Source organism: Rhincodon typus, chromosome 28, assembly GCF_021869965.1.
Source record: "Rhincodon typus isolate 14 chromosome 28, sRhiTyp1.1, whole genome shotgun sequence".
Lineage (NCBI taxonomy): Eukaryota > Metazoa > Chordata > Chondrichthyes > Orectolobiformes > Rhincodontidae > Rhincodon > Rhincodon typus.
This window is the reverse complement of record NC_063359.1, coordinates 34,003,854-34,028,743: the sequence shown is the minus strand read 5'-3', so window position 1 is coordinate 34,028,743 and position 24,890 is coordinate 34,003,854. Positions and strand designations below refer to the sequence as shown.

Here is a 24,890-nt window from a genome sequence, read left to right as displayed (position 1 = left end):
CTGTGTTCATCCAGCTCTACACCTTGTTACCCTGTTAGCCCTCGTTTTAAACTTATGCCCCCTAGTATTCAGCTTTCATCTTCTTTCCTGATTAAAAATATTAAATGGCCACTTCTGCAGCTTGGAGTCCTTAATAAAGCACAAATTCAAACTTTTTACAGTACCTGAATGATGTGACAAACTGTGCATTGTCACCTTGCAATTTTCCTAGAGATTTGTCCAGCATATTCTGAAATTTGCGAAATAATTTATTGACAGAATTCATGTATTTCTCCTGCTTATTGTGAAGGGAATTTTGTAAATTAATTAGCCTAGAATAAAGCAAACAGAGGAATACTTTTAAAATTCTTTGATGGGATGTGGACATCACAAACAAGATAAGCATTTGTTGCCCATCCCTAATTGCCCTTGAACTGAGTGACTTGCTAGATAAGTTCAGAAGTTTGTTAAAAGTCAACCACATTGTTACAATCTGGAGACACATGGAGGTCAAAGCAGGTAAGGATGACAGATTTGCATCCTAAAAGGACACTAGTGAACCAGGAGGGATTTCGTACTAATTCTTGACAGGTTGATGGTCACCATTACTAGTTTCTACTTCCAGGTTTTCTTAAGTGATTGCATTATAATTCCAGAAGCTGCCAAGATGAAATTTGAACCTTTGTCACCAGAACATTATCTTGGTACCTCTGGATTAGTAACTCAGCAACATTATCACTACACCAGTGTCTCATCTTAACTTATGAAGTAATAAACTAAGCAGAAGAAGTGTTGTGATCATTATGCCTGCAAAAGACAGAAGCATGAATGTCCTGGGAATAATGTTGCGAAGTTGGGTAGAGTACTTGTGCATTAGAAGGCAGGAAGTTAGAATTTGGTGTTTGTAAAATGGCCGGGGGTGGGGGGTGGTGGCGGGGGGAGCGTGGAGGAGGACTGCACATACCCTTCAAAAGATGATGTGCGTTTCTATGCTTAGAGATTCAAAAAGGATGTCTGTGGGCAGCAGCTTGTTGGTTCGCAGATGCACATAGAGCCCTTGAATTGAAACATTAGTATCAAAAAGCCATATGATTAGAAGGCCAAGTAGCAGTTTTGTTTTATAATCAAGACAACAAGTTTTGATTTTAGCCGATGAATTTGAATCAGACACTTCGATACCAAAATCCAATTAAATTTAAATCTGATGGTTTTGACAACGTAGGATCAATCCTACTATAAGACATTGATATATCATCAAGGGTTTAAAAGGAGAGGGCAGTTGGAAAATCAGAAGATTGAACTGCCATCTGCGAGAGATAACAGTTCTCAGTTCTTAGAGAAAGCACCGTTTAATCACAACGGTACCACAGCACTCCTAGCTAAGATTCCCGACAGAAGAATTCACACAGAAAGCATTCCTCACAGAACATTCGATGGAAAAGGCACAGGACATTCTGGAACAGACATAACCTGGCTGTAATTTCAAGAGACTAAAGTCTATTTTTTAAAATTTTATATTCGTGGGACTTGTATTTACTGGAACAGCATTACATGAGAATCTTGTTTTACTTGAGAATAGTTAATAGTTAGAAGGGGTTTATTCAGTTTAATAGTTTAGTTAATTTGTTCTCTGTTAGAGTTAGATAAATAAATTGTTACTTGTTGATTTTAAAGTAAGTGTCAGGGATTTCTTTTAGTTAACCACGAGAACTTGCTGATATGTAGGTTGCACTACTTTTCACACTACTTTTTAACAGATTAAAAGGGGAGGTACTTTGGGTGTTTTGGTTGTAGCTCTCAGATGGGGTCAACCTCCACTTTATAACAACATTGTCAGCCTACAAGTCTCACAACATGCTGATTTGGACATGTATTGCTGTTCCTAAATTGTGGCTCTGTTAAGATTCTAGAATTTCCCATTTAAGACCTTCATAGGAGATTCATTGCCAGATGTACTTGAAACTGGAAACAAACGCAGTTTTGTTGGTTCTGAGGCAAGTTCAGAAAAAAAATTAAAATGGAAATCTTTACTTGATAGATTCCAAGAGCTTTCCCACTGATCTAAATTGGTCAGCAAGTAAAACATCTAGCTAATAATTGACTAATTTGGAGGAAATTAGTCCCATGAGACTGTTGCCCTCCACTGTTGCCCACATAACCTCAGCATTGTTTGGGTACCACAGGGAAAATCCTGACTCAGATCAGAGCATCGCCTCATAATGTCAGGCAGTGCAAATATTGATTATGCAAGAGAGGAGCTCTTTACATTCACCTTCTAAGGATGATTCACCTTTCAGATTTATTTGCAGTTTTAAAGATCTCCTCCAAGTTGTGAATATTGTTACGGAACTCCACAATGGATTTGCAGTGCTCTGACTGAAGTGCTCTAAAATCCTTTTTCAGTTTTGTCAAAACTTCATCCACTCCTCTACAGTGACGTTCGACTCTGTCCCTGTGCAGGCGCAGTTCCACTGTGAGGCAAGGTCAATGGTTATTTTGACAAAGTAAGAGGGATAAAGTGGGAGAAATTCCACATAAATAACAGGGGTTTCCTCATTCATCTGCTGTAACAATGGCAGAAGAGTGTGGACACCCAGAAAACAGCACGTATGGCATCAGTTGGTACTTGCACATTAACTGTTATCATTTCCAAGAAGAAAACTAGTTTCAAAAACAGAAGTTGCTGGAAAAGCTCAGCAGGTCTGGCAGCACCTGTGAAGAAAAAAAATCAGAGTTAATGTTAACTCTGATTTTTTCTTCACAGATGCTGCCAGACCTGCTGAGCTTTTCCAGCAACATCTGTTTTTGTTCCTAATTTACAGTATCCACAGTTCTTTCAGTTTTTATTAAGAAAACTAGTTTGTTGGGTGCCTGGAAAGGCTCAAGCAATTAGGGAAGTTTTCTGTATGTGTTTTCACAAATACTGGCTGCCTTTCATGTTATTGACAGTGGGTGGGATCTTAGAAATACCCAGATCTCACCACACATCTACAATGATGTTCTAGTATTAGTGACCATTTAACAGAAACAAATCCTTGGCCTCTTATTTTCTCCTCCTACTTCAGCCACTCTGGTACTTACAATATCCTTACCATACTTCTGATTGCAATCAAATCTAGGATCTTGCATGTATATATGCGCAATAAAATATAGGTGAAACTTTCACCAATTGAGACATGGGGATGGAAATGGCTAACTGGACTCTTTCAGTTTGTATGTATTTCAGACACCGCACTGGTACTTTACCAGCTCTGACGTTGAATACATCCATCTTAATGCGTTTTTCTCTGGGCTCATGCAGGTGCTTTCGCAGCTCCAACTCCGCTTTGAACTCTTTCTTCTTAATCACAGCAATATTCTTGGCATTATTCATGGCTTTATCATACCAATCCTCTAAGAGTTCAAAGAAGTTCAAGCGCATCCTGAGTGGATGAAGAGACATTTAATTTAGTGAAAAAACAATACAAAACCCAAGTCTACTGTCGATAAGCAGAAAGAAGAAATATATTGACAGGTTGTAATTGTAGGTTACAGTGTATGAATACTAAAAGTGGGTTATCAGTTAGTAATCCACTCGATAGATGTGATCAGCCAAATAAATTTCAAGTAGCTTAGAACCATATATCAAATCTTCATCATCTTTGCTGATGGCCTTCCTGTATCTATCTACAAGTATTAGGATAAATGTAAGGTATTGCATTTTGGTACAACAAGGAAGGGTAGGACTGATACAATTAATGTTAGGGCCTTGGGTAGTGTTGTAGAACAGAGAGATCTAGGGGTACAGATACATAATTCTTTGAAGTTTGCATCACATATAGACAGGGTAGTTAAAAAGGCATTTGGCACGCTTGCCTTCATTGCTCAGTCCTTTGAGTATAGGAGTTGGAAAGTCATGTTGAGGTTGTACAGGACATTGGTGAAGCCTCTTCCGGAATACTGTGTCCAGTTCTGGTCGTCCAGTAATAGGAAGGATATTATTAAGGATATATTGAGAGGGTTCAGAAGAGATTTAGCAGGATGTTGCTGAGTATGGAAGGTTTGAGGTATAAAGTTCGGCTGGATAAGCTGGGATATTTTTCACTGGAGCATAGTAGATTGAGAGGTGACCTGATAGAAGTTTATAAAATAATGAGAAATATAGAATTAGTTATTTGTAATTGTCTTTTCCCTAGGATGGGAGATTTCAAGATTAGGAGACATATTTTTAAGTTGAGAGGAGAGAGATTTAAAAAAGACATGAGGGACAATGTTTTTACACAGAGGGAGTGGTTCGCATGAGGAATGAACTTCATGAGGTAGTGGTGGATGTGGGTACAATTACAACGTTTAAAAGACATTTGGATAAGTACATGAAGGGTTTGGAGGGAAATGGGTCAGGAACAGTCAGGTAGGACTAGCTTAGTTTGGGATTACATTCAATATGGACTGGTTGGACCAAAGGGTCTGTTTCTGTGCTGTATAACTCTATGACTCCATGTGTCGATTAGGCAATACACACTTCTGGAAGTTTCAGCATCACAGAAAAGCTCGTATTTGGAACAGTAAATTTCCAGAATAGAGCATAGCAGATGCCAGAAAGTGTGCACCTTCTTAATTAACCTTGACAAAGTCAGGGTGTTTACTAGAAGTCTCATCTTAGAACCAACTAATTTTATCTTTAATTTACTTTAGTTTCAATTAATTTTATGCTATAATGACCTGTACAATTAAACAGAAAGTCCTCTTACTGTAACACCACAGAAATCCACTGCCACATACAAAGGCGTACGATACATTTTGTCTGCCAAATTTCCATTGTCATACTTTTCACATAAATTTCTGTTTTGCATTTTCTTCCAGTTACTTTAAATGACTTACTTGAAAAAGTGTAACAAATCAAAAATGTATAGTAAGGAATGTATCCAAATTACCAATCAACATTTACTAAAGATACGCGAAAAGTTATCAACAAGGTGTGGGGGCAGAGCCCTTGTGTATATTTAAGACTGTGATAGATAGATTCTTGATCCGTTGGGGAATCAAGGGTTACAGGGAAAGGGCAGGAAAGCAAACGGGAGGAATGTTTTTATTAGCTACTATCCTGTTGAATGGCTTGTCGGGCCAGACGGCCTAGTTTTCCTAGTTTTCTTATGGTCTTAACCACTGATCTAAATATCAAAGAATTACCACACAGGTGGCTAGATGAATGGTTTTTGTGATGCAGAGTGATGTTCAATTCCTGTACTGGCTGAGGTCACCATGAAACTTTCGCCTTGTCAAACTCACCTTTTGCCTGAGATGTGTGACCCTCAGTTTAAATTCAATAGGTTGTCCCTGTCTAATGACAGTACAACCCCATTAGAGAATCACAGAATACCTACAGAGCAGCAAGAGGCCATTCAGTCCAGCAAATCTGCACTGATCCTCCAAACAGCATCCCACCCAGATCCACTCCAGTAACCTGGCATTTAGCATGGTCAATCCATCTAATTTGCACACTTTCGGATTGTGGGAGGAAACCAGAGCATCTGGAGGAAACACACACACACACGGGGAGAACTCCACACAGACAGTCACCCAAGGCTAGAATCAAACCTGGGTCCCTGGCATTTTGAGGCAGCAGTGCTAACCACTGAAGCACAATGCCGCACTTATAGTCTGGGACTTTGGAGACTTTACTTATAACGATTACAGTGAAGAAGCCCTTTGAGTCCAGCCCAGGTCTCTGCAGGAGTAATTTATCTAGTCCCACTAACTCCTTCCTTCCCTATTGTCTTAGAAATGGTTTCCTTTCTGGTGCTTATCCAATTCCCCTTTGAAATGAAGGAATTTGCCTTCACCGCAGTGTTGGGATTAAATAGAATGAAATAAAATAATGAAATTAAATAGAATAACTGAGTAGGCAGTGTTTGGGAACCAATGAAATCACTCCAGGGCAGGGTAGGCGATGGCCTTGTGGTATTATCGCTAGACTATTAATCCAGAAATCCAGCTGATGTTCTGGGGACCCGGGTTTGAATCCCACCACAGCAGATGGTGAAATTGGAATTTAAAAAAAAGTCTAGAATTAAGAATCTACTGATCACCATGAAATCATTGCCGATTGTCGGAAAAACCCATCTGGTTCACTAGTGTCCATCGGGGAGGAAATCTGCCACCCTCACCTGGTCTGGCCTACATGTGACTCCAGACCCACGGCAATGTGGTTGACTCTCAATTGCCCTCTGAAATGACCTAGCAAGCCATTCAGTTGTACCAATTGCTACAAAGACTCAAAGAAATGAAACTGGACGGATCACCTGGCATCGACCTACGCACCGGAAAAGACAATGGCAGAAACAGCTCTGTCGACCCTGCAAAGTCCTCCTCACTAACATTTGGGGGCTAGTGCCAAAATTGGGAGAGCTGTCTCACAGACTAGTCAAGCAACAGCCTGACATAGTCATACTCACAGAATCATACCTTACAGACAATGTCACAGACACCACCATCACCGTCCCTGGATATGTCCTGTCTCTTTGGCAGGACAGACCGAGTAGAGGGGGTGGCACAGTGGTATACAGTCGGGAGGGTGTTGCTCTGAGAGTCCTCAACATTGACTCTGGACCCCATGAAGTCTCATGGCTTCAAGTTAAACATGGCCAAGGAAACCTCTTGCTGCTTACCACATACCGTCCTCCCTCAGCTGATGAATCAGTATTCCTCAATGTTGAACAACACTTAGAGGAAGCACTGAGGATAGCAAGGGCACAAAATGTATTCTGGGTGGGGTATTTCAATGTCCACCACCAAGAATGGCGCAGCAGCAGTAATATAGATCGAGCTGGTCAGGTCCTAAAGGACATAGCTGCTGAATGGGTCTGCGGCAGGTGGTGAGGGAACCAGCAAGAGAGAAAAACATACTTGACCTCATCCTTACTAATCTGCGAGCTGCAGTTGCATCTGTCTGTGACAGTATTGGCAAGAGTGACCATCGCACAGTCCTTGTGAAGACAAAGTCCCGCCTTCACATTGAGAACAACCTCCATCATGTTGTGTGGCACTATCACTGTGCTGAATGGGACAGACTTCGCACAGATCTAGCAGCTCAAGATTGGGCATCCATGAGGCTCTGTGGGCCATCGACAGCAGCAGAATTGTAACAATCTGTAACCTCATGGCCTGGCATATCCCCCACTCAACCATTACCATCAAGCCAGGGGATCAACCCTGGTTCAATGAAGAGTGCAGGAGGGCATGCCAGGAGCAGCACCAGGCATACCTGAAGATGAGATATCAACCTGGTGAAGCCACAAAACAGGACTACTTGCACGCCAAACAGCAAAAGCAGCAAGTGATAGACAGAGCTAAGCGATCCCACAATCAACGGATCAGATCTAAGCTCTGCAGTCCTGCCACATCCAGTCGTGAATGGTGATGGACAATTAAACAACTCACTGGAGGAGGAGGCTCCATAAATATCTTCAGCCTCAACGATGGAAGAGCCCAGCACATCAGTGCAAAAGATAAGGCTGAAGCATTCGCAGCAATCTTCAGCCAGAAGTGCCGAGTGGACGATCCATCTCGGCCTCCTCTAGTGGGCCCCAGCATTACAGATACCAGTCTTCAGCCAATTCGATTCACTCCATGTGATATCAAGAAACGGTTGGAGACACTGGATACTGCAAAGGCTATGGGCCCTGACATTCCGGCAATTGTACTGAAGACTTGTGCTCCAGAACTTTCCGCTCCCCTCGCCAAGCTGTTCCAGTACAGGTACAGCACTGGTATCCACCCGACAATGTGGAAAATTGCCCAAGTATGTCCTATACATAAAAAAGCAGGACAAATCCAACCCGGCCAATTACCGCCCCATCAGTCTCCTCTCAATCATCAGTAAACTGATGGAAGGTGTATTCAACAGTGCTATCAAGCAGCACCTGCTCAGCAATAACCTGCTCAGTGACACCCAATTTGGGTTCCGCCAGGGCCACTCAGCTCCTGATCTCATTACAGCCTTGGTTCAAACATGGACAAAAGAGCTGAATTCCAGAGGTGAGGTCAGAGTGACAGCTGTTGATATCAAGGCGGCATTCAACCGAGTGTGGCATCATGGAGACCTCGCAAAACTGGAATCAATGGGTATGGGGGCAAACGCTCCGGTGGTTGCAGTCATACCTGACACATAGGAAGATGGTCGTGATTGTTGGAGGTCAATCATCTCAGCTCCAGGACATCTCTGCAGGAGTTCCTCAGGGTTGTGTCCTAGGCCCAGCCATCTTCAGCTGCTTCATCAATGACCTTCCCTCCATCATAAGGACAGAGGAGGGGGGGATGTTCACCGATGATTGCACAATGTTCAGCACCATTCGTGGCTCCTCAGATAATGAAACAGTCCATGTTCACATGAATCAGTTCTGGACAATATCCAGGTTTGAGCTTACAAGTGGCAAGTGACATTTGTGCCACACAAATGCCAGGCTATGACCATCACCAATAAGAGACAATCTAACCACCGCCCCTTGACATTCAATGGTGTTACCATCACTGAATCCCCCACTATCAACATCCTGGGGGTTACCATTGACCAGAAACTCAACTCGACTCACCACATTAACAGAGTTGCTACAAGAGCAGACTAGAAGCTGGGAATACTGTGGCGAGTAACTCATCTCCTGACTCCTCAAAGCCTGTCCACCATCTACAAGGCACAAGTCAGGAGTGTGATGGAATACTTCCCACTTGCCTGGATGAGTGCAGCCCCAACAACACTCAAGAAGCTTGACACCATCCAGGACAAAGCAGCCCGTTTGATTGGCACTACATCCACAAGCATTATTCCCTCCACCACCGACGCTCAGTAGCAGCAGTGTGTACTATCTGCAAGATGCACTGCAGAAATTCAGCAAAGATCCTCAGACAGCACCTTCCAAACCCACGATCACTTCCGTCTAGAAGGACAAGGGCAGCAGATATATGGGAACACCACCACCTCCAAATTCCCCTCCAAGTCACTCACCATCCTGACTTGGAAACATATCGCCGTTCCTTCACTGTCGCTGGGTCAAAATCCTGGAATTCCCTCCATAATAGCATTGTAGGTCAACCCACAGCACATGGACTGCAGCGCTTCAAGAAGGCAGCTCACCACCACCATCTCAAGGGCAACGAGGGATGGGCAAGAAATGCTGGCCAGCGAGCGGCGCATACATCCCACAAAATGAATAGAAAAAAAAACTCCAAATATGCTTGGAATTTTATTTTAAAATAGTGACCTCAGAAAAAAGGTAACAATAACTATTTTGGCCAAAAAATTAAACAAGCACAATAAAAGCATTAGCTTACACACATAAATAATTTAGTTGTTGCAAGTGTCTTCATTAAAATTAGAACAGAAATAGAGAGTTCTTGTAGTGCAGCAGTAGTATCTCTACTCTGAGCCAGGAGGCCTGGGTTCAAACACCACCTACTACAGAGATGCGTCATAACAGGTTGAAAGACAAAATATTTAGAACAGGAATAGAACCCAGTAGTTTCTTGTCCATATGACTCACACAGATCAATGCTTTCACCAACATCATTATGGAGCCCTAGTTGCACCATTTTAAATTAAACTAAAGTATTTTTCTCTGTGTCGGAAGCCTGGATCTTGCCTTGATTGGTAACATGGGAGAATTGGTCATGGTTTATTCAAAAGAAAAGCCTGGGTCTTGAATTTTACTGTAACCAGAGATTTTCAAGCAAAATGATTCACCCGCTCAACTCTGATAGTTTATCTCCAGTAATACATTAGCATCATTCTGATAGATGAGACAGGACAATGTGGGCTGACAAGCAGGGATGATTCTGTATTTGGCTAGTTCTCTTCTTGATGCAGTCCCCACTTAACAAAAGGAAATCCTTACATTTTAAATAAATATTCTGATTCTTTTGTCTCCTCCCTTTATGACTGGAAAATGGACCTGGGGAAAGAAAATCTCAGAACAGTGACATCAAACTGTCACATTCCAGGCACACTGAAGCTGCCAAGTCCCTACAGCTCTCCAGGGCCTATAACTCTTCACATCCAATTGATTCATCTTATGACTACTGTGCTCTACATTCCAGCACAAGCAATGCCATTTCCACTCCTCACTATCACCCCTCAGTACCACTCCAAGCTATTGAGCTGATATTTTGGATAGTAATGTCCATAATCAAATAACTGATAGTTAAAAAGAAATGCATTGTTGGCATAACTTAACACCAATTAAAATTGAAGCCATAGAGGTCCTTACAATATAATTTCTGTATCAATAGAGCAATATAGTAGGTGGTGGTCAAGTGATATTATTACCAGACTATTAATCCAGAGACTCAGAGAATGCTCTGGGAACCTGGGTTTGAATCCCATCATGGCAGATGGTGGATTTGAATTCAACAATAATCTGGAGATAAGAGTTTAAAGGTAATGATTTCCGATTATCAGGAAACATCCATGTGGTTCATCAATGTCCTTTAGGGAAGGAAATCTGCCATCCTTATTTGGTCTAGCCTACATGTGACTCCAGACCCAAAACAATGTGCTTTAGACTCTTAACTACCTGGTGGGCAATTAGGGATGGCCAATTAATGCTGGGCTAGCCAGCGAAACCCACATCTCATGAATGAATAAAAAAAAATTCTGCTTATTTTCCTTTTTTGCAATACCTACATTCCAATATCAAACCAGCACCCCACCCCACCAATTTTCTCCTTTCATCGTTGACAGGTATTCATTTACAAAGCATGTTGGTTCACAGGCACTGGCAGAAAAAAATAGTTATTCCTTGGAAAGAATCATACTGGACTTGAAATGTTAACTCTTTCTCTCCACAGATGATGCCTTACCTGCTCAGTCCCTTCAACATTCTCTGTTTTAGTCATTCCTTACCAGACACTTAACGTACTGAGTGTGGACTCATGGCGCCAAAACCCATGCAAACCTGGCCTTATCTGACAACTATGCCTGCTTACAAATTCCAGCATAGGGTCAAAAATTGGGGTCAAGAGTGGCTGAAGCAATTTTCTCTCTGTAGAATAGGGGTATTGAGATCAATTGTAGCACCTCCAAAAGAACAATTCATAGACAAGTGGGAAGATTGCTCCAAAACGGTGGCTGATGTTCATCCCCAACCAATATGTCTAACCAATATCACTAAAAGAAACCATTAACTGGATAATCTCAAATGGCTTAATGGGATCTTGCTGTTCAGTGTTGGGTTGCCTAGATTATAAAACGAGAGTAATTGCAATTTCAAAAATAATTACCAGTATGCTTTTCAGTGCATTTACAATACTAGTATCTACCCGGCGATGTGGAAAATTACACAAAAAGCAGGACAAATCTAACAGAGTCAATTAATGTCCCATTAGTATCAGATCATTAGTAAAATGATCAAAGGTGTCATCAACTGGGCTATCAAGCAGCACCCATTTAGTAATAACCTCCTCAGTGATGCCCAGTTTGAGTTCTGCCAAGGTCACTCACCTCTTGACCTCATTACAACCTTGATTCAAACATGGACAAAAGATCTGAATTACAGAGGTGAGGTGAGAGTGACAGCCCCTGACATCAAGGCTGCATTTGACCAAGTATGGCATCAAGGAGCCCTAGTGAAACTGTAGTCAATGGGAATCAGTGGGCAAACTCACTGCTGGTAGAGTCATACCTGGCACAATGAATGGTGGTTGTGGCTGTTGGAGGTCAGTCATCTCAACTCCAGGACATCGCTGCAGGAGTTCCTCAGGGTAGTGTGCTAGGCCCAACCATTTTCAGCTGTTTCATCAATGACCTTCCCTCCACTTTAAGGTCAGAAGTGAGGATGTTCACCGATGATTGCACAATGTTCAGCACTATTTGCAGCTCCTCAGATACTGAAGCAATCCATGTTCAAATACAGCAAGACTGGACAATATCCAGGCTTGAGCCGAAAGTGTCAAGTAGCATTCACAACACTCAAATGCAATAAGAAACAATCTAATCAACAACCCTTGAATATTCAATGGCATTACAATCACTGAGTCCCCTACTCTCAACATCCTGGGACTTACCATTGACCAGAATCGCGACTTGACTCATTAAATAAATACAGTGGCTACATAAGCAGGTCAGAGGCTAGAAGTACTGCAGCATGTGACTCACCTCCTGACTCCCCAAAACCTGTCCACTATCTACAAGGCATAAGTCAGGAGGATGATGGACTACTCCCCATTTGCCCAAATGGGTGCATCTTCAACAACCCTCAAGAAGATTGACACCATCCAAGACAAAACAGCCTGCTTGATCAGCATTACATCCACAAATATCCACTCCCTCCATCACCAATGCTCAGCAGCAGATTGTGAACCATCTACAATATACACTGAAAACATTCACAAAGGCTCTTCAGATAGCACCTTTCAAACCCACGACTGTTAACATTTAGAAGGACAAGGTCAGCAAATACATGGGAACACCACTGTCTGCAAGTTCTCCTCAAAGGCACCCACCATCCTGATTTGGAAAATATTGCTGTTCCTTTGGTGTCACTGGATCAAAATCCTGGAATTCCCTCCCTAATGGTATTGTGAGTCTACGTACAGCACATGGATTGCAACAGTTCAAGAAGGCAGCTCATCACCACCTTCTCAAGGGCAGCGGAGGCTAAGGGGAGATTTGATTGAAAGCTATAAAATTATGAGATGCCTAGATAGGGTTGACAGTCAGAATCTTTTTCCCAGAGTTGTAATGTCTAATACTACGGGGCATGCATTTAAGGTGAGAGGGGGGAAAGTTGAAAGGAAATGTGAAGGGCAACTTTTCTACACAGAAAGTGTTTGGCGTCTGGAATTTGCTGCCAGGGGTGGTGGTGGAGGCAGATATGATAGGGGCATTTAAGGGACTTTCAGGTAATCGCATGAAAATGAAAGGAATGGAGGGATATGAACCAACAGCAGGTAGAAAGGATTAGTTTAATTTGGCACCATGATCGGCACAACATCGTGGACTGAAGGGCCCGTTCCCATGCTGAACATGATGCCAAATTAAACTAATCCTTTCTATGTTCTAACTAGGGACCGGCAATAAATGCTGGACCACCCAGCGACACCCACATGCCATGAGCTTGGGGATATCTTGATGAATAGAAAAGTGTTATAAAAATGCAAAGTATTTCTTTTTTCTTCTATATTCCTTTTATAACTGAATAATAAAGCCATAAAGATGACATAGAGAGACACTTCCCCCACTAACTTTTTCTTTAAATCCAGAAATGTTGCTTCAGGGAGGAATGCATGTTTCATGTAGTCTTGAAGATGCTTCTGTTCTTCAGTTTCTGCCAGGAAAGAGATCACATTCATACTGCTTCTGCCTTTTTTGTCCAACATCACTGTGTAGATGTTCCCCTTTGAGGTTTTGAAATACTCAAATTTAGTGGACATTTTGCCATGATCTGTTTCTTCCAAAGCACCCTAGAGAAAATAAAAGGAAATTTCTATTGCATTATGCTTCAGGATGCAGAAATGTTCATCAGGACCAAACATGACTGAAACTGCAACATAAATCCTCCACAGTCGAATGAAAACTCTTGATAGTAGGGTTGCCACCCCTACAGGATTGGCCCTGAGTTTTCAATTACTGGGGAATTTCCAAGATACTGCTGTGTGCAACCCTGGAGAAAAATCAACAGGACATTAAAAAAGACTGATTATTTTGACATTTTCTTTAAAGCATTTTCTTTGAGCAAATGAAATGTCATAGCATCCAAGGTAATGGGCCACTTGGAAAGTGGGACTATTGTAGATTCAGAGTAGCTTTTTGTCGGTGCAGATTCAATGGGCAGCAAGGCCTCTTAGGCACTGTATAATTCTATTATTTTGTATTTCTTTGCTGGGCATAAAAATAACAAAAATGGAAAATGAAAGACCTTTTGGGTAATAGTCAAGCATCATTCAATTGGGTAATGAGCTTTTTTTGCTTTCCAATTTGTGTGAGATGCAATGTTGGATGTGTTGGTCAACTCATCAGATCATGCGAGGAAATCTCCAGAAATACCTACGTGACAACAACCAGCTCGCTTAACGATCAGATGTTTGCAGGCACCAGTACGAAATCAGATGGAGCGCAATAGTTCTCATCACCAATATTTAAGAGAGGGGAAAGTTAGGCTGAGCTACTGCTCCTGACCTTTCCCAAGTTCCTGCAGAAGGTTATTTAGGTGCACACACCAGAGGTTCAGCTGTGATGCTCTCCACACTTGAACAGATTGGCAAACCTCCCTTGAAGAGGCTTGCATGTGTATGAAGTTGTCCGAGGGTTAATATTACTGGAGTCAGAGAGGAAAAACTCTAGATGAAAATCCTTAATAAACATGGTCTACTGCTATATTATAGCAAATGAGCTCACTACTTTCAGGGGTAGTGCATAAGCTGTAACCTCTTATGTTATTACTGATTTCTACAATTATATTGATGTGGAGGTGCTGGCGCTGACCTTACAAATATATTAAGGGCAGAACAATTAAGTACTGGCATAACCCGAGAAGGTGATTGCTCAATTATGGAATTGAGTGGGCAGAACTTCATTTTGACAAATATCTAATATGCTGCAATGCAGATAGCCTTGAAGCATCAGTTTTACAACAACATGTGACCATTTTAAAAGGTTTTCAAGATTAGAAAAACAATTCTAATTATATTGCAATTCAGTCTTTAATTTTACTCAGGTGGCAGAATTAATTAACTTGCGATCCCATACATAGGCGGTGAGAAAAAAAACATTCAGCTGTGCATGTAAGTACTACTGAATATAAAAGACATATATACAAGTGCTGTTGGTTGTAAGTTTGAATGCTCTTGTGGCACATTGGTGGTGTCCCAACATGAGGACAGAAGGACTGGGTTCAAGTCCCATCTTGAGATGTGATGGTCACAGAGATGTGCCATACTACATCCAAACAATTTGATTGAACATTTTTATACATAGGAGTATGGCGCAGAGAGGGGCAAGCAAATTTAAAGACCTCCTCATTGGTCTGCTCCTGTGCCTATGGACAAGTTGGTCATAAACTGGTCCAAGCAGCGGATTGTTGAGGGTCACCAAGCCTGCCTGCCTGCCTCTCCTCTGTGATTATATCCTTGTAGGTTTTCTTTTAAGAGGGGGCACGTGGTGTCCAGCAGTATGCCTGAGGCTTTCCATGACTTTCTGGTGGCACAACAGTGCATGGAAGACCTACCAGCCTCTGATCGACCAGCAATGCTTGGTGGGTGGATCTTCCACCTTGGGGTCTTTGATCTTTTGGGAAGACCACTACTGTCCTGCCAAGTGCATTCAGCAGACCTTCTTGAAAAGGGGCAACATGCAGCATCTGGCCAGCTCTACATTTAAACCCTTTCACCTCCACAGGTTTCTGCCCATTACTCCAATTTCCCCAAGTTAATTATGCAGAGTTTCAGAATATACTTCCTGATTTTCTGAACTTCACTAGGTAGGCATCCTGAAACACATATCTGACCCCACACTGTCAGCCTTCACATTCACTTTCCTGCCCCAGCAGTTTAGCCAATGTAGACATCTCCATATTGGCTGTTAATTTCCTTGGAGCTGCTCCCACTTAAGGACTTCAATGGATATATACTGAACACACTAGAAAAAAGTTTTATTCGTCTAGTTGGAGCAGAAGGTGTAACTTGACATTGGGTTTAACCATCAATGGCTTTAGCTGATGTAGTGTGAATGGTTGTGATGCCACAGGGCAGAGATCAGTATATGGGTGATTGTCTGACTTGGATGGCCACAAACACAATTTGAGATGTTGGGTGGATGGTTAACCCTGACATCAGAATGAAACTGCTTCTTCAGCCATATGATAAAAACAATCTTGTTTTCAGTGTACATTCAGTGACATCTCACTGATGAAGTGGAAGTCAACAGCTATAATGGAGTGTTTACTCACGTGCTGGACTGCTGAGGCTGGTTAAGTGTGGCACATCTGTGAATTCCAAAATCGCAAGGTTGAATAGTAAGATGCGGAAATCAGTTGATATTCTGGGCACTTAATAGATTGGCATCATATTTGACCATACATGGACTAACAGGTAACATCTCCACAGCACCAGAGCTAATTGGTCAAGACAAGAGTAAATGTCATATAGAATTTGGTGGTACAATCTAAAGCAGCAATGCCAATACACCATGCACTGCCTCACTTGCTAGGTCTACCCAACAGCAGAGTGCCACTGCTCAACCTAGCTCAGGAGCCACCATACAAACATGGTAGATATCCTTCAGGAAGTCATGAAGATTATCTCTGGGGGTTTGAGATATAAAAATAGACTGGAAAGGCTGGGGCGTTTTTCACTGGAACCTCGGAGTTTGAGGGGTGACCTGATTGAGGTTTAAAAAATCATGAAGGCATAGATAAGGTGAATGACAAGAGTCTTTTCCCTAGGGTGGGGGAGTTCAAAACTAGGGGGCATATTTTTAAGGTGAAAGGAGAAAGACTTAAAAAGGACATGAGGGGCAACTTTTTTAACATGGAGGGTGGGTCATGTGTGGAATGAACAGCCAGAGAAAGTGGTGGATGCAGGTACCGTTATAACATTTAAAAGACATTTGGATAAGTTCATGAATAGGAAAGGTTTGTAGGGATATGGGCCAATTACAGGCAGGTGGGACTAGTTTAATTTGGGAAAATGGTTGGCATGGACTAATTGGACTGAAGGGTCTGCTTCTGTGCTGTATAACTCTATTTCTGTAACTCTATGACACTGAGACCAAGATATCTCAATCGGTTTCTTGTATGAACACACATTGAACTTCCACATGTCCACATGGAAAACATCCTCTTCAAAGAACACAATGGGCTGACAGCTACCAAGGTGCTCCGTTGACTCAGGACCTCAAAAAAACTCCTCACGCTCATCTGAAATCTATGAGCAAGTGCAATTAAACTTTCCTGCAACACTTCCAAAGAAGTTATGCCAGTGGAGCAGAAGTTGAAGCAAGAGCAACTTGAAAGAAATCACAATCCTATATCTATCCCATAACCCAGAGCCTTGCTGTGAAGCAGGTATCTTGCAAAGGTTGAAAAAAAATTATTAAATTTTAAATGTTTTGCTGGGAGCCTGTTCCACCAATCTGTCACAGTGTGTGGAGAAAAATATATTTAATCTCTAGTTCAATTTGTGCAGGGATTTCATTTAGGAAGCAACCTCAGTTTAGTGTGCAGGCTGTATGCCACACAAGCAAATCCACTAGCTTGCATGTAGAGTTGAAATACATTAGGTCTTTAATTACTTATTCCCATCAATAAATGTACTTGTGAAGGCTAATTCAGCGCCAAAGCTGCCCTGCTATGAATATAGTATAAAAGTCAGCTCACATTTTGGATCTAAGGAACATTAAATACCAATGGGTAATACCAGAAACTTATGATTCAAGTCCTCTCTTTGATCTTACACTTTGTTCCTTGGGGGAGATTGACCCCATCTTCTCCTCAGACGCTTCCTCAGATAAGTGCTGGCTTGTATAAAGTGATAACTCCTGCTCTGACCAATCGCTGGTATTTCTACTTTCCTCAGTTTCGTCCTGTTTGGGGATACTTTCGATGCTGATGCCTAAAGCAGAGTTAGAAACACAAGAGGTAATGGATACAAATCTGCAAAGCAACATAGGAAAAGGGACCAGGAGCAATCCATTCACCCTCTAAAAGCTGATCTACTATTTAATTAGATCATGGCTAATCAGCTACCTCAAAGCCACTTTCCTACACTTTCCCTTAAAACGTTTTATATCTTTCATATATGGAAATATATCAATCTCTGTCTTGAATATACTCAATGACTGAGCCTCCACACCCCTCTGGGGTGGAGAATCCAAACTGTTACCACTCTCTCAGTGAATAAAATTTGTTGTCATCTTAATCCTAAATGGTCTATCTCTTATTTTGGGTCTGTTCCCACCTCATTCTATATCTTAACTCCCTGCCAAGGAAAACATCCTTCTTGCATCTACCTTGTTGATTTCTAAGAATATTGTATGTTTAAATGAGATTACCTCTCATCCTTCTAAACTCTGGAGAATATAGTAGGCCCAGTCTATTTATTCCCGCCCTCTCAGGAATTAGTTTGGTGAAATGATGTTGCATTGCCTCCATGGCATGTACATCTTTCTTTCAGTAAGCTGGCCAAAACTGCACACAATGCTCCTCGTGTAGTCTCTCAAAGTCCACATGTGATTGCCATTAATATATCTTTACTCCTATATTAAAATCTACTTGAAATAAAGGCCAAAGGCCACAAGGGCCCAAATTTACAGCATGATAGACGGACTGTCAGTCATGGCAAAATGGCAGGAATGGCCTGAAAACCACAAATTCCCCTCTCGCAGCATTTCCCATTTTCCAAGGATGGAATGGTGAGAGGCTCGGTTTCATAGAGACATCTGGCCAATTAAAATCTCCAGTTGCCACATTGATGCAGGACTTTGGAACTGAATTCTTGTAACACAGAACCAAGAGAATGCACATTAGATCTGTTGAGAGTAGGTTTGAATGCTATGGATTTGTATGAAGATGTAAGGTACCCTATTGGATGTAGTCCTGGAACATATTTACAGACGGTGCAGTGAGATACTTTTTGGTGGTTTGAAATGCTTTGGGAGATCAGTTACCTTTGGAAGGGGTGCGGTGGAGGGGAGGTTGGGGTGGGGGAAGGAGGTATGAGGAGGAGGAACTATTAAGTTATCAAAGAAGTGACAAACCTATTAACAACTCTCAGAGCTGTCAAGAACTGGTAAGCTGTCAAAGAACTGTCGTATTTGCCAAGAAGTGTCAAACTGCAATGACATGTCAAACCTGTTAAGAATTATCAAAATGTGCATTTATGAATGAGTGTTTTTCTGAAGAATGTTGGCTGCAGTTTGGATGTAAAGTGGTAAAGTTTTATTTTATTCTCCTCTGTGCATTGTATTAACTAATAGTAGGTGAATTGAATGGTAGGTGGGTGATAATGGTCTAGTGGTATTATTGCTGGACTGTTAATTCAGAGGCCCAAGTAATGTTCTGGGGACCTGGGTTTGAACCCTGCCACAATGGATAATGGAATTTGAATTAAGAGTCTAATCATTACTATAAATTAACTGTTGATTTTCGGAAAAATCCACCTGGTTCACCAATGGTCTGGCCTACGCACGACTTCAGACCCACAGCAAAGTGGTTGACTCAACTGCCACCCCAGCAATTAGGGATGGACAATAAATGCTGGCCTAGCCAGAGATGCCGTCATTCCATGAATGAATGAAAAAAAGGTGATGGGGGAAAGGGAAGTGACTGGAACTATTGGTTGGCGGACATTGGTACTAAGTTGCCATGGGGGAATACAAGGGCAGCAGTTGGTGTGAGGACATGGGGGATGGGTGGAGTGTCTTAAGGTTATGAAACACAACAGAAAATAGATAGAGGAGTATAGGGTAGCACAAAAAGTATAACGGGACATGGGCACAATGCACAGAGGACAATTACTGGTACTGATTGGTATGGATGGAGCTGAATTTGCAGCATCAAAGCAGGCTTTCTATCTAGCCCACCTCATCAACTGGCAGCATCCTCAGCTCTTTTCAGGTCACCTGGACAACACTTCCAATCCCGCCTGCATCCTAAACCAAAAATGAGGAGTGCAGTCAGCCTTTTTTAATGGTCATGTTCACAGAGCAAGGAAGTTTCCTGTCTTTGCGCACCTGGCCTGGGAGCAAAACTTAACATATTTATTTAGTTTTTCAGCTATTTCCTTATTCCCATTGAACAATTCTCCTGTTTCTGCTTGTAGTGGTTCCACATTTGTCTTTGGTAATCTTTTCCTTTTTATATACTGTACCTATAGCTGTTATTACAGTCCATTTTTATGTTTCTAGCTAGATTATTTTCATATTCTATTTTGTCCTTCTTTATCAGTTGTAGTCCTTTTTAGCTGGATTCTAAAATGCTTCCAATCCTCAGGCTTACTACTACCTTGGCAACTTTATAACAGCCTTCCTTGAATCTAATACAGTTTTTACCTTGACACATTAGCTATGATTGGCTGGGTTGCCTTGCTGGGGTTTTGTGCCTCAAATGAATGTAAATTTGTTATAAACCAAGTATGAATTCTTTAAATACTAGGCATTATCTGTCTATGTTCATACCTTTTCATGGAGTTCCCCAATCTTCCAATGCTAATTTACCCCCTCATAATTTCCTTTATTTAGATTGAAGACCTTAGTTTAGATTAAATTACATCAGTTTCAAACTGAATGCAAAATTCTTTTATCTCCTCCCTAGCGGCTCCTTTGCAATAGGATAATTAATTCGCCCTTTCTCATTGAACAACTAATTGAATCTCCCAATTTTCACTGTATTTTATTACACATATAATCTAATGGCACCTGTTGGGATATTTTTGCATGTGGACATAGTCAGAGACTATGGCTGCGATCCCAGCAGTCCAAACCTACAGACATGTACCATATAAGCTTGAATGTGATACCAGCAATGGTAAACATTTTCAGATGAAGAATCAAGAAAATGGGGTGAAACAAAGAAACTAATACTCTATATTCAATACTTTATATTAAGAATATAAGTTTAACACTCATTCTGACTTTCTGGCAAATGAATTTGAGACGATGGGAGGATTTGTGAGATCAAATGATAGGCAAACATTGATTGAACACTACTGAACAGTCATTAAACTTGGCTGCTTCAGTGACTGGCTCAAGTTAAATGTGTTGATTAATTTAGCTCTCTTGCTTCAGTACATTCATTATGCCAACTTGCATAAAATTTGCAAGAAGTACTTATTTCATATGCATAAAAATGTTCATTCCAATAAAAATCCAAAAGGAAATGAAAAATAAAGAAGGTCTGAAGTACATTCTTTTTTCAGATTGGAAATCCAGAGTCTAATTTACTTCTGTACATATTCAGAAAGCAACAAGTATTGTTTGAAGGATGATTTGAGGCACAATAATAAATATGAATTTATTATTATTACTTAAAGTCTAAACTGTATAGAAGTTTCGTGATAAGAATTATTTCAGTTTAAAATACACACCTTGAATATGAGAGCTTGTTTCTTGACCTGAAAGTTCTGCTCCTTCCTCCTAGAATAGTAAATAATGACAGTGACTTATATTACAATGAAATTTACGATATCATGGGAGAGTAGGTAATATTAGGGAAGGCGATAGCCTAGTGGCATTATCACTCAATCAAATAATCCAGAGACCCAGATAATGTTCTGGGGATCCAGGAATTTAATTTTAAAAATTTGGAATTTTAAGTCTAATAATGACTGTGACACCATTGCTGATTGTCAGGCAAAACCCATCTGGTTCACAAACATCCTTTCTGGAAGGGAATTTGCTATCTTTACCAGGCCTGGCTTATATGTGACTCCAGATGCACAGGAATGAGGTTGACTCCCAAATGCCCTCTGGGCAATTAGGGATGAGCAATAAATACTAGCCTGGCCAGTGGTGTCACATCCCACAAATGAATTTTAAAAAGGATCCTCTTTAAAGAGGTACTGTTAGGTTACAGTTTTGGGTAAACTTTTTTGTTTGGGGAGAAGAACAATATTTGGTGATGAAATAGGAAGATACTTTTCATGTCATTAGGGACCAAGCAAATTAAATTTTGCCAAGATTTTTGTATGAAGATGGCAACTGTTTAAAATGAATGATTTTAAAAGTATATAAGAAACACAATTATTACAAGCCAAGGTGTGATGGCTGTGGTTTAGTTCACTTTGGCTTTCATCATTGTAGCATTGTGTGGCAAAGATTAAGTATCAATACCTCACAGTCCCTTGCAACTGCAAATGTATTGTAAATAACCTCACTGCTACTAGAGACATGTGAATGCCTGTCAGGTATGGGGAGGTGATGGCCTAGTGGTATTATCCCTGGACTGTTAATCCAGAGACCCAAATAATGACCCAGAATCCTGCCACGGCAGATGGTGGAATTTGAATTCAACTAAAAAAAAAATCTGAATTAAGAGTCAAATGATGACCATGCATCCATTGTCGATTGTCAGGAAAACCCCCAACTGGGTCGCAAATGTTCTTTAGGGAAGGAAACTGCCATCCTTGCCTGATCTGGCCTAAATGTGACCCAGATCAACAGTGATGTGGTTACTCTTAGGCAATTAGGGGCAATAAATCTCATGAATGAATAAAAACAAAGGTGGGAATAGCAGAACACAACATGGTGGAATGTTTGTCTCTGCTACCCCCATGACCCCCCAGCACCCTGGGGTGGCTTGGTAGGCAGGTGAGGGGCATTGGAAGACCCATCCTCCGATATGCTATTTACTGTTAAGGGGATTTCTCCCAACACTGCTGAGATTTTATCCCTGACCAGTGAATGATGACGTTAAGTGTGAAGCCTAGTTGCATTCAATGTTTGGTCTTGTAAAACAAGCAAGGTAGGAGGTGCTTTCTTTGCACCTCCCTGTGCTCATCACAGGACATCAAACATGGTCTCCCCAAGGCTGCACTTTTCTACCCTCCCCCCTGCCTTTTTCACTCCAGCACTGTACATTATCCACCCTCATAGGGGACTGCCAGTCTAGCATCTGTCAAGGTGGCTCTACTAAAAATTGCCATTGTAACCTGAATGTGGTCCCAGGAGTGGCCAGCATTCCAGGTGGCACTGCAGGATGAGAGAGCTGACAGCCATTTCATTGCCTGGCAGTTCATGGAGGCGTGCCTCCCTCTACATATAGGGGTGGAAGTCAGCATCAAGTCTATGTAAACATAGACATGTAAACATCCAGCCCCATGAATAGTTACAACAGCTTACAGCCAAGACACCAGCACAAAAAAGGACCACCTGGTTTAACAGTGACTCTTCTCGTCATCACATGATCTTACACTATTAGGAGTGACTGACAGGTCTGAAGCTTCTTCTCTCATGCTTTCATTCCTTTCACTTTCATCCAGAATATCTCCATGAATGTCTTCACTCATTTCAGATTGGGTAACGGCAACTGCAATAAGAGCCATAAAAAGGCCAACAACGTTTGCACATAAATAATAACATTGTGATGGGTCACTGGAGCTGCTGTGCAGATTGAAAGCTCCACACGCATAGTCTCTTAAGGAATACACTGCAAAAATCTAATTTTTTGGCTCGTGAATCCCTAGATGACTATAAAAAGCATAGGAACACACTTAAAAGAGGGAAATCAGAAGAGCAAAAAGAGGGTATGAGATGGATCTGGCAGATAAGGTTAAAGAGAATCCCAAGAGCTTCTACAGCTTTTTTAATCGTAACAGGGTGGTTAGGGAGAGAATATGTCCCCTTAAAGATCAGCATGGCCATCTATGTGTGGAACCATAGGAGATGGGGGAGATTTTTAATGAATATTTCTCCTCAGTGTTTACTGTGGAGAGAATCATGGATGCTAAGGAAATAAGTGAATCGAGTGGGGATGTTTTGGACCGCATACATATTACAAGAGGAGGTATTTGCAGCCTTAAAGCGCATTAAGATGGATAAATCCCCTAGGCTTGATCAAGTCCATCCTCGGACATTGTGGGAGGCTAGGGAAGAAATTGCAGAGGCCTTTGCAGAGATTTTTGCTTCATCTTTAGCCACTGATGAAGTTCCAGAAGACTGGAGGTTGGCTAATGTTGTTCCATTGCTTAAGAAAGGTAGCAAAGACAAGCAAGGGAACTACAGGCTAGTGAGCTTGATATCAGTGGTAGGCAAGTTATTGGAGAGACACAGGATCAACCAACATTTGAATAGTCAAGGTCTGATTTAGGGATAGTCAGCATGGATTTGTGTGCAGGTCATGTCTGACAAATCTTTTAGAATTTTTCGAAGAGGTAACCAAGAGGATAGATAACGGCAAGGCAGTGGATATTGTCCATATGGACTTTAATAAAGCCTTTGGCAAGGTCCCACACGGCTGGCTAGTCATGAAGGTTAGGTCGCATGGGATCTGGGGAGAACTATCTAATTGGATTCAAACTTGGCTGGATGATAGGAAGCAGAGGGTGGCTGTTGAAAGTTGTTTCTCGCACTGGAGGCCTGTGACTAGTGGTGTGCCACAAGGATCAGTGCTGGGATCTTTGTTATTTGTTATTTGCATAAATGATCTGACGTGAATGTGCAAGGCATGATTAGTAAGTTTGTGGATGATACAAAATTAGGAGGTGTCGTTGAAAGCGAAGAAGGTTATGAAAAATTACAGAGGGATCTTGATCAGATGGGGAAGTGGGCTAAGGATTGGCAAATGCAATTGAACACATGTAAGTGTGAGGTGTTGCACTTTGGAAAGTCAAACCAAGGTAGGACTTATGTGGTAAATGGTAATGTCCTGAGGAGTGTTGTGGAACAGAGGGACTTAGGAGCACAAGTATATAGTTCATTGAAAGCAGCATCATAGGTAGACAGGGTAATGAAGAAGGCATTTAGCATGCTGGTCTTCATCAGTTGAGGCATTGAGTGTAGGAGTTGGGACATTGTATTACAGTTGTATATGTTGTTGGTGAGGCCGCACTTGGAGTATTGTGTACAGTTTTGGTCATTCTGTTATAGGAAAGACATCGTTAAACTGGAAAGTGTGCAAAGAAGATTTACAAGGATGTTGCCAGTTCTAGTAGGCCTGAGTTATAGGGAGAGGTTGGCCAGGATAGGACTTTATTCGCTGGAACATAGGAGAATGAGGGATGACCTTACTGAGGTGTATAAAATCATAAGTAGCATAGATAGGATGACTGCATATAGTCCTTTACCCAGGGAAGGAGAATTGAAAACTAGAGGGCATAGGTTTAAGGTGAGAGGGGAAAGATTTAAGAAGGAATGGAAGGGCAACTTCTTCACGCAGAGAGTGGTGCGTATATGGAATGGGCTGCCAGAGAAAGTGGTTGAGGCAGGTACAATAGAAACATTTAAAAAAACA

At 41.6% G+C, this 24,890-nt stretch overlaps 1 protein-coding gene across 1 annotated transcript in view; it reads right to left on the bottom strand.

The window, feature by feature from the left end:
* The window catches only part of LOC109915725 (coiled-coil domain-containing protein 180-like), a 100,047-nt gene that overhangs the window by 29,387 nt on the left and 45,770 nt on the right, over positions 1 to 24,890 (bottom strand). Inside the window, exons 18-24 of the mRNA XM_048613391.1 lie at positions 22,852 to 22,967; positions 21,028 to 21,076; positions 17,399 to 17,556; positions 13,193 to 13,410; positions 3,226 to 3,401; positions 2,270 to 2,450; positions 143 to 311 (exon numbers count right to left, since the gene is read on the bottom strand). Coding sequence (XP_048469348.1) covers positions 143 to 311; positions 2,270 to 2,450; positions 3,226 to 3,401; positions 13,193 to 13,410; positions 17,399 to 17,556; positions 21,028 to 21,076; positions 22,852 to 22,967 — 1,067 coding nt within the window. The remainder of the gene's footprint in view (positions 1 to 142; positions 312 to 2,269; positions 2,451 to 3,225; positions 3,402 to 13,192; positions 13,411 to 17,398; positions 17,557 to 21,027; positions 21,077 to 22,851; positions 22,968 to 24,890) is intronic.